This window comes from Chinchilla lanigera, unplaced genomic scaffold, assembly GCF_000276665.1.
Source record: "Chinchilla lanigera isolate Chin_1 unplaced genomic scaffold, ChiLan1.0 scaffold00083, whole genome shotgun sequence".
NCBI lineage: Eukaryota > Metazoa > Chordata > Mammalia > Rodentia > Chinchillidae > Chinchilla > Chinchilla lanigera.
Window position 1 is genome coordinate 9,769,429 of NW_004955484.1, and position 10,495 is coordinate 9,779,923.

Consider the following 10,495-nt stretch of genomic DNA (forward strand, 5'->3'; position numbering starts at 1 on the left):
ATGACCCAGAGAAAATACTTTGTGGAACAGAGAAGTAAACAGACCACAGTATGGCTTCTGTGTACAAGAAGACAAAAATATATGATAGATTTTTATTGGAGGGGCCAAACGAAGTTCAGGGACAACAATGAAGTGAGAAGGAAACTTAATCACAGGATGACAGAGAAGGGTCAGGGATCATCAGGGAGTCAGGAGAATGCAAGACAATTCTGAAATGCAAGATAATTCTGAAATGCAAGATAATTCTGAAATGCAAGGCAGCACCTCCCCAGATGGCAAGACTCTCAGAGAGACAGGACACAGGAGTCATTTTTGCTAGACACGTGTGGCTCTTCTAAACCCCAATCCCATGTGGATGAAATATCTCAAAGCTCAACCTCTTTGCAGATCCACAGTGATCATGCAGATCCTGCAGCCGTGGCCCTCACAGTGTGTGCAGACTCAGTGCAAATAATAGCAGGCTTACGTGTAAAGACCACCGAGGGCCTGCTTGATTCTCCTGGGCAGCACCCAACTGGCGAGGCAGTGTCTCTGTCCAGAACTTCAGCCTAGAGGCCTTCAGAGCTTGACCCACAGAAGGCGGGATGTTCAGCTGCAGGTACTGCTCTTCAAGGTCCAATGGAGGCCAGTAGGGCAGGTCCTGACCATTGGGATCTCTGTGGACACATCATCCCAACATGAGGAGAGGTCAGTCTGAACCCTGCACAGCTCAGACCTTAGTGCTCTGACTGGTGTTAGACCAGGCAGCCAAGTAGGCCAAGGGGATCACTGATAAGGAGGATTCCAGATAGAGGAAAGAAAGGACCTTCCATTAGTGTCCCTTTCATGGGAGCAGGTCAACTCACTCCCTCAGAGGCATGGTGTGACTGAACCACATCACTGTGGCCCACCTTCCAGGTAGGTGAGACAGGATTAAGTGATATGTATTGACAAGGCCCCTCACTAGGTTCTTATAAGTCCTGTCATTGGGGGGCTATTGCCATGTAATTTAAGACAATATATACTAATGAGGTCAACCAGAAGTGAGAAGCCCCTGATAGGTTCAAGTCCTCTGGGGAGTTTGCAAAAGGGATATCATCTCACCCATTTCTGGCAAAGTTGGCCCAATACTTCATCATCCTCCTGTTCAGCAGCTTCTCCTCCTCAGTGAAGTTAACTGCAGACAGGAAGAGGACAGGGAACTAGGTCCTGGTTGAGCCTCAGTCTGCTGCTCTTCATGTACCACACTCACCATTCTGACTCTGTTACCCAAAGCAGGACCCCACCTACCCCACATAGCCTGCAGCAGGCCCTCCACCAGCCTAATGTTCATTCCTCATCCCGACATCTAGCTGCATTGATCCTGGGATCATTCCTGTCCCAGGAGTCCCCGTCTTTCTTCTCACACTGGGAAGTCATTCAAGAAACACGTATATCTTTGAGACATCTCCACTGTGTACCCTGCTGGCCATGGCTGGGTGGGGACAGTTGGAAGAAAGAACACAGGTTGGAGTGGAAGAACTTGGATTCTAGTTCCAGCATAAGCTTTTGAGCTTTATCATTGTGGATGCCGATCCCATTCCCTCTCTGTGCCTCTGTTTTCTTATTAGACAGTGAGGGCAACCACTCCTCAGGTGTGTCACCAGAGCTCTACACCTGTGCTTGGACTTCCGGGAACACTCACCTGGCATGCCCCAGGAGGAAGACCCGAAGACAAAGGGAACCTCATCGCCATGGTCAGCCTTTACATAGGAGGGCCTGGTGTTTTTGAAGAAGGAGGGAGAATGCTGGAACTCATAGAAATAGACGGTGCCATGGGTGCCTGTGGATGTAGAGAGGCTGTGACTAGGTGACTCCTACCTGGAGCTCCCATACCTCACCTTTCATGACAGCATAGCTGGGTCAAAGCTGGCTGGGATCTGGAGAGTGGGTCAGGAACCACAGGCTGGAGCAGGAGCAATGGGAAGGGCCTTGGATAAGCCATGACCTTGAACTTTCCAGCAGAGTAGCTTAGGCAAATCACTACGTGCAACTGTATTCAACTTCCTCACCTATACCTGGTCTGTCGCTTAAACTTTGTTGTGGGGATTTTTTTTTTTTTTAGTCTTGCATATTAGTTACACACACTAGCAGGTTTCACTTTGCCATTTTTGTACATCCACAAAACAAATTCTGATGCTTTCCCCCCAATTATGACCTTCAAGCTTTCCTGCTCTGACCCTGGATTCTCTTCCTTTTCTGTACTATTCTCCCTCATCTCTATTTTCTTTCTTTCTTCCTTCCTTCCTTCCTTCCTTCCTTCCTTCCTTCCTTCCTTCCTTCCTTCCTTTCTTTCTTTCTCTCTCTCTTTCTTTCTTTTTATTTTTTCTCCTCAGAATCTTCATATGAGAGCAAACATGCAATGCTGTATTTGATTTTATCAGTCTGCTTATTAACATGATAATCTCTACTTTTATACAGTTTCATACAAATGATGTGAATTCATTCTAGGTTTTGGCTGAGAAATAGCCTCTTGTGTATTTGTGCCATGCTGTCTTTATCCATTTATCTGTTGATGGGCACCTGGGCTATTTCCATATTAGCCACTGTGAAATGCAGCAATAAAAATGAGTATGCCGCTAGCTACAGTACCTGATGTGATCAGAAAATACAATGAACTTTACCTTTAAGAATTTATTACAAGGGGGCATGGTGGCACATGTGTGGAATCCCCACACTCTGGAAGCTGAGGGAGGAAGGTCACTGCAAGTTTGAGGCCAGCTTGGGCTACATAATAAGTTGAAAACCAGCCTGAACTACAGAGCAGGGCCTTGTCTCAAATAACCAAAAAGAAAAGAATTTATTACACTAAAAAACACATTGCCATTAATACCCCCTCAGAATAATCAATAGGCTCCCTTTTAATTCAGACATATCATTTTTGGTAATATGCCCCTTACTGTATTACATTTTTAAAAAATTTAAACAGTCATTGTTCTTTCACTCACCCTTGTGTGCTGATTTTAAGTCCTTCGAGTATTACCAAGGAGTGGTATAGCTGGGTCAAGTGGTAGCTCTATCTCAGTTTTTTGAGGAACCTACATATTGAGTTCCACAGCGCCTGTACTGATTTATGTTCCCACCAGCAGTGAGGTGCACAAGTGCCCCCAGCTCTCCTGCATCCTCACCAGCACTTAGTGGATTTCTGTTAGGTTTTGTTTTTATGTTTGTTTTTCTACATTTGTTTGTCATTAAGTGTTTTGAGTTAAGTTTCCAGACTGCCTTCTTGGTAGGCAGAGATTGTTAGTTCTTCAGAGATTGTTAGTTATCCTGTGTGCTCCGTCTTGGTTGCTGGGGTTATTCCTCCTCTTTGCTAGGTTGTTCTTTCTCAGGTGTCTCAAGTGTAGGTCAAGAAGAGGTTGTGATTTCCTGCTGGTTTCTACTCCTCTACAAAATTCTTTACTGGTTACAAAGATTTTCTCTTAACCACATTTACCTAGGCTTCTCTGAGCCCTTGTCTAGCCTGTTCCTCAACTCAACCTCCAACTTGTCAAGTCTACATAAGCCAATCAATTATTTATTTATTTATTTATTTACTCAGTGATATCAGGTATTGAACACAGGGACTTTGCACTGAGCAACTTCAGGACTGTTTTAAAATTTTTACTTTGCTTAGTTGCACGGGCTAGGATTGAACTTACAATCCTCTTGTTTCAGCCTCCTGAGAGCTGTGATTACATGATGTGCACCATCATGCCAAGTTGTACTTCTTTTGAGAGGAGTCTCTCAATTCTTTTTTTGATTAGTGTTTGGGCTGCTTGGATTCTGTTTTTTAGGTTTGTGTTTGTGTCTGTGTTTGATGTTAAATGTTTTGAGTCTTCCTGATATTCTTAATATTGATCCTCTGTTAGAACCTCATCCTGCAAAGATTGTCTCCATTCTATAGGCTGTCCCTTCACTCTGTTGATTGTTTCTTCTGCTGAGCAGAAGGTCTTTAATTTGATGTGGTCACATTTATTGATTCTTGCTGTTATTTGCTGTGAGACTGGAGTCCTATTCAGCCAGTGAATTGGGCCTATGACTTTGGCTGTTTTTTTTCTAAGAGTTTTAAGTTTGGAAATCTTAAACGGAGGCCCTTGATCCATTTGGATTGACTTTTGTAGTTGAAAGATGAGGGTCTTGTATCAATTGTCTACTTGTAGCTATTCAGTTTTCTCATCACCATTTGTTAGAGAGGCTGACTTTTCCCCTAACATATGCTCTTAACTCCATTCTCAAGCATCAAATGGATGTAGTTTGATGGGGCTATTTCTGTGTCTTCCTTTCTATTCCACTGATCTGTGTCTGTTTTTATCTAATACTATGCTATTATTGTAACTATGGTTTCAAAGCATATTTTGAAATAGGAAAATGTGAAACCTCCAGCGTTTTTCTCTGCTCAGATATCAATGTGAAGATTTACAGAGGCGAGGGACCTCAACTGGCTGGCACCAGCAGCTTGATAAAAACAAGGGACCAGAGCTGAACTCGTGAATCTGAGCTGTCCCCTAGGCAGTGAGGCCTCAATTGCAAGTGTACTCACGCTGACTGTGTGCTACTTGAAGCCCAGGGATCACGAACATGAAGTCTGCCATCATCTCCAGGAACTGAAGTTTCAGGGTGTGGGGGTCCTTATTGTCTCCCATGTATTCTTGCATCACCAGGTCAGCAAACTTAACAGGCAACATCTAGCTCAGGGGGAGCATGGAGAGTCAGGTTAGGTGGGCACCAGGGAAGAGGAGATGGGCACCAGCTCAGTGTGGGGAGATGGAGCCTGGATTAGGACAGGGAATGTTAGAAATGATCAGGCTGAGGGGTAACCTCACTCATGGACACTTCAGCTTTGTTTGTGGGGGTCAGTGGCAGTAATCTGCATTGGAGCAGGAAGACAGGAGGCTCACCATCTGTGCTGCCACGCTTTGCAGTGCAGCCTGTACAGTCATTCGGTCCATTTCACTCTCATTTCCAGGGAATTCCAGGTACTAGGTGTTAGAAGGATGAAGCACAAAGTTTTATGTGGGACAGACCTGCGTCAGTGTAGACCTAAGAACCCCCGCACCCTGATGGACTCCCCAGACTACTGGACCTCACCGTGGCAAGAATCCAGCCACACTCATCATTGTTGACACCAATGATACTAGGGACAGGTCGAAAATCAGCAGAGGCCAGCAGCTCCTGTGGGTGCCTGGGCAGGAAGACCCCATCCACTACACCAGCGATGATCTTGAAGGTCTAAAGGGGCATTAAAGATGAGTGATCAAGGTCAGATCTCACACATTTTCTCATGCTCAGTGAGTTACTTCTACTCTTTTCTAACTCATCCCAGGATGGTCACGCCCATTCTGAGCTAACCCTTGATGGGCTTACCATGTCTAGGCCCTCATTTCCCATCCAGGGCTGTGAGGATACCAAGACAGGGAAAGAAGGCAGCTAGTACAGAGCAGGTGGGACTGACTCTCCCACTGACCTTGACCGCCCTCCTCCACACCTGAGAACCCTCTGCCTGACCTTGGTAATAGCCAGCATTTCCTCTTCACTCTTGCCCCGCAGACACCTCACCAGGGCCTCTGAGTCCACCTGCCCACAGCCAGACAGGTTGGCCACTTTCTGCAAATGGATGGAGAAGGCTGGCTCATTCTCTCAGGCAGGGAAAGGATTGTGCTCAAGGAACATGTTGAGTCCAAATGACCCCCAAATTTCCCAGGATACCCTGTGTGAATGGTTGCATGGGTGAAGTTGTTCCAACTTCCCTGTTTCTCAAAAGTCTGGCCAGAGGGGCCATCCTTCTTAATGACATGGTTATAGCCATAATAATTTCCATGGGTACAAGTTTGCAGGCACAGATTGTACTCAGCATGGGTGAAGCACAGCTGTGTGAATTCTGTCCCTTGAGCCCTCAGCAATATGTGGAAACCAGCAGATCTTAAGGCACCTCAAAATTCCTTATTGTCCCCATGGGAGAAACAGAGCACCAGAGGCTTTAGAGGTGAGCGTAAAGGGAGACAGCCTGGGCTGGGAAGGTTGAAGACACTCACTGTACTGACAGCCTCAGATGAATTGGAGAAGAGGCCTGGAAGCACAGCCACCCCACTTTCCATGATGGCTCCGTGGAAGAGTCCTTGGGACTTTGGGGAAATAACAAGGGAGGACACACTTGTTGCACCCGCAGACTCTCCAAAAATGGTGACACGGTCAGGGTTGCCTCCGAAGTGGGCGATATTCTGTTGCACCCAGCGTAGGGCAGCCACTTGGTCCAGGTAGCCCCAATTGCCAGGGGCGTGCTGGTCTCCAGTGCTAGAGGTGGCAGGGACAGGGATTATGGGCTGGTCTGAGGTATACTCCAATCCCATCTCCCACTCAAGCTGCACTCACCTGAAGAAACCCAGGACACCCAGGCGATACTGGATTGTGACCACCACCACATTCTCAGAAGCCGTCAGAATGGATCCATCGTGTGTAGAAGCCATGCCCGCAACTAGTGCACCACCATGGATCCATACCATCACCTGGGGAAATCAAGACAAATAGCACATGGGTCTTACCTAGCCCACATTCGCCTGAGCTACACACAGATTATCCACTGCTTTAAGTATTACCTCATCATCTGAACCAAGGGTGTTAGTCCCAACTTCAATTCAGTGGACCAGGGCTTTCAGATTTTACTATTTACCTCATGGATATAAGCCTGGCTGTTATTCTCAGATCTTTCTGAAGTGGAAAGTACAGGGCCTTCCTTTCACTGTCTCACCTGAACATTAATCAAAAATGTTACATAACCCCACTAACACAACATTTAAAACATAGTTGAAGACTTTGGTGATCTAAAGCTACAATGTTTGGGCACACAAAATGTTCTCCTGTTCACAAAACTGATCCCTAGTAACACCCAGGGTGCCTTTGCCCGAGGGGTCAACTGTCTGCTATACTAAATAAGAAGAATGTTTTGGACCCCATAGGGAGAAGCCTCTCATCAGTGGTTGCACTGTAGCAGAATCCAGGCTCATCCTGTTCATTCTAATCTTTTTCTCCTTCTGGTGGGAGTGTGTAGGTGTGTGTCAATGTGTGTCAGTGTGTGTCACTGTGCATTGTGTGTCTGTGATGCTGAGCCTTTTACTTGGAGCTCTGCCCTTACTAGGAAAGGGATGTGTCACTGATCCATATGATTAGCCCACTTCTAGTCTTGGAGGAGAAAATTTTTCCCATTTCCCAGGTGACCATACCCTGACACTCACAGGCAGTTTAGAATCCTCATGGGCATTGGCTGGAGTATAGATGTTCAGGTACAAGCAGTCCTCAGACATGGCGATGGAAGGCACAGTCACATCTAGCAGCATCTGCACTCGTGCATTCACAATACTAGCATTTTGCAGACACCTGGTGAAAATAGTAATTAGTCAAGGAGTTGTGAAGTTCTCAAAACCAGACTCTGGGACCAGATTTTGTACCAGCACTCAGTGTCCTGCTCCCCAAAATGTCCTGTTCACAATGATCTTTCTCCCAAGTCCCTGTCCATCAAAGCACAGGCCACAGACTCAGAGGAACACAGGAGGGAGCTCAGAATTCCAGGAGGCCTCAAGTTTGATGGAGCGTTGGATCCCACTCATCCTGAGGCTAGAAAATCATGACTATTAGGTATTTCTATGGGAACCAGTGGCTGTAGGTGTTGACATTCACCATTGGTCTCTATGATCATCTGGTTCTGGAACAGGGGAGGAGTCCACACACAGGAGTTGCAGGTGGAAATGGAGGTTTGATTTTTCAAGGAAGAGTACTGATATGTACTTCATCCCAAGACTAGACTGTCAGAGAAACTCATCCCACCCAGAGTCTCCACTTGTAACATCATAGACTTGTTCCTTGGCCGTCCGCACCTGGTCCCATCAACAGGCACAGTGAGTGTGGAGTAGGGACTCCAAGGACCACCACTGAGTCCTTCCTCAGGCATTAGCTGCAGCTGATGCTTCAGTCAGACTTTTTTAAAAGTCCACAGAACCAACCTGACCCTGTTCCAGAGTCACCTTACCTGGTGGCATAGAACACTAGTCATAACACAAATCAGGGAAGAAACAGGTCTCTACTCCTTTCTTCTGGAACTGGAGCTAGTGCCCTTACACTCCCAGGCCTATCGCCAAGACCTTTCAAAATTTCTCCACACTCTTCAGGCTCACACATTCATTGGGGAAATCCACCAAGGCAGAAAAAAAAAACCTGGTGTATTGTTTAGAATCACTGCACACTAGCCAGAGCTCAGAGCATCTGAACTCTCTCCAGTGCCTGCAGTTTGCTCAGCTCCCCAGACAGCTTACATGGCAGGGTAGGAGGTCCCGTTCCTCACACCACTCCAGGGCTCAGGGGCCTCAGGGGCTGCAAAACGTAGTGGTCCAACAGGTGGCTTGGCAAACGGAATTCCCAGGAAGGAGTGGACCCCCACACCGGTGCCACTCACTTGGATGAGGCTGCCCCGCACCTGCCCTGTGCTTGTGTTCCGGATGGGGCTGGCAGGATCCTGGGCTGAGGTTAGAAAGATGCACATGAGAGTTGAGTCACTGCTGCAGCTCCCTCCTGCACCACAAATGTTGTCATCTCCTTACCATCCTCAGCTCAGCAGTATCAAAGGACCCTGATCCACAGACACTGTCCTTATACATGTCCCAAGCGGACACACTATCCCCTGTCCAAATAGTGCTGACACTGCGTCTGGCCTCAGCACCTCCCACGAGACCCACTGATGCGCATTGGGGTTTAAAACCAGCACTGAGCCCTAGAACTGCCCAGCAAAGTGTTTCACATGCTGACCTGGTGAGAACAGAATTTGCACTCATGGTGCCTTGTCTGTGAGGCACTGGGAGGACTAGAAATTGACTGAAAAGTCCTTCCTTGGGGACCTCACACTCGAAGTGGGCAGACATAAAGAAAGCATCCTCCATACAGGGAGTGTTATGGTGAGAAGTGCTAGAAGAGAGGCGCCAAGCTGTCACTGTCCATAAAAAGCCTGGTCTGTCTGAGGCTAAAAGGGAGGAAGCAGTTGACTGTCACAGAAATGTTGAGATAAAGCTCAGTTCTCCAAGTGCTGATAGCTGTTGAAACTGATGATGGGCATTGTGTTTGTTAATGCTGCTCTACCTCAGACCACTGCTGTGCATCTCTGGGGAAGCCTTGTTCCTCCCTGGGCCTCAGGATGCAGGCAGTTGTTAAATAAGGCCCACAGTTCCCCTGTGTTGTCAACTCTAAGAGATGCCATCTCCTGGGCACCACCGTCCTGCTGTCACAGTTTCTTCCCCTGCAGAATGCAGCAGAACTGGACCATAGTTTGTATGAAAAAGTTAAATATCTCAAAATTTCCTAGGGAGCTAAGGCTCCCTTCCCCATCAGATCCACGGGATCAACATATCTGATGTCACCTGGTACCGCTGAGGACAGGAAACCAGACACTGACAGACAACAGACAGGGCAGGTTAACAACATCTTTCCATGTAAGAGATACACCTCTCTCCCAGCTTACACAGGATACCTTTCCAGCTGGCCATCCTGGCCATGTAATTCACTGTGCCTTCCACACACTGACCTCTGAGGCTCATCACAGCACAGGACAAAGCCTGCTGCTGCAATGTGTCTGCTGGGGACAGGTTGTATCTGCAATGCTGTACCTGGAAGAGGAAGCTCTTCCATGTAGTGGTGTCCCCCAAGTCAGGAGGGGGAACCAGGGAGCAGAAAGGCCTGAGTTTGTGACCATTTAGATTTACACCAAGGATGAGTGCACACCTATATTCTTAGGCACAGTTCTGGACACAGTGCAGAAGACACTATGTCCTTGGTGGTCTTGTTGAGGACCCAAGTTTAAATGGGTCAGAGAAGAGTGGGCCCTAGCCCTGTGCCATCTTATGGCTCCTCATTGATACTGAATGAAGATAAATCCAAGCCAAAATCTTTAAGTGGAAGCCATAGGTGCTGTTGGGCAGATCTTCCAGTCTGGAAATACTGGTTTCCTTGAAAAGTAAAATCAATAATAGATAAGAAAGGAAGCTGCTCAGGATGAGCCATGGTGCTAAGGTACTGAGGATATCTTTCGGGCAGATTGCACTGGGCAAGGGTTGGAGGAATCATCTGATCCCACACCAGGAGTCATTGGTTCAGAAGATCAAAGGCTGCAAACACACCCAGCACATAGAGCCCTCTTGGCATTAGCTTCTGATAAGAGGCCTGAGACTACCTGTTTGTGGTAGAGCCTATTAGCTTTGTCCTTGAAACTAATACATGAAGCTGGGTGTGGTGGCACATGCCTGTACTCCCAGCCGTTGGGAGCCTGAGGTAGGAGGATCACTGCCAGTTTGAGGCCAGCCTGTTCTACAAAGAGAGTTCAAGGTTAGCCTGAAATGCATAGTGAAACCTTGTTTCAAAATGAGAGAGAGAGAAAGAGAGAGAGAGAGAGAGAGAGAGAGAGAGAGAGAGAGAGAGAGAGAAAGAGACAGAGAAAGAGAGAGAGAGAGAGAGAGAGAGA

At 47.2% G+C, this 10,495-nt stretch overlaps 1 protein-coding gene across 1 annotated transcript in view; it reads right to left on the reverse strand.

The window, feature by feature from the left end:
- Window positions 1–316: 316 nt before the first annotated feature.
- Window positions 317–10,495, reverse strand: part of LOC102022296 (cocaine esterase-like) — an 11,483-nt gene continuing 1,304 nt past the window's right edge. Inside the window, exons 2-12 of the mRNA XM_013503865.1 lie at window positions 8,304–8,508; window positions 7,230–7,371; window positions 6,370–6,503; window positions 6,029–6,291; window positions 5,506–5,600; window positions 5,089–5,229; window positions 4,899–4,979; window positions 4,541–4,685; window positions 1,664–1,801; window positions 1,084–1,156; window positions 317–656 (exon numbers count right to left, since the gene is read on the reverse strand). Of these exons, the coding sequence (XP_013359319.1) occupies window positions 425–656; window positions 1,084–1,156; window positions 1,664–1,801; window positions 4,541–4,685; window positions 4,899–4,979; window positions 5,089–5,229; window positions 5,506–5,600; window positions 6,029–6,291; window positions 6,370–6,503; window positions 7,230–7,371; window positions 8,304–8,508 (1,649 nt within the window). The 3' untranslated portion in view covers window positions 317–424. The remainder of the gene's footprint in view (window positions 657–1,083; window positions 1,157–1,663; window positions 1,802–4,540; window positions 4,686–4,898; window positions 4,980–5,088; window positions 5,230–5,505; window positions 5,601–6,028; window positions 6,292–6,369; window positions 6,504–7,229; window positions 7,372–8,303; window positions 8,509–10,495) is intronic.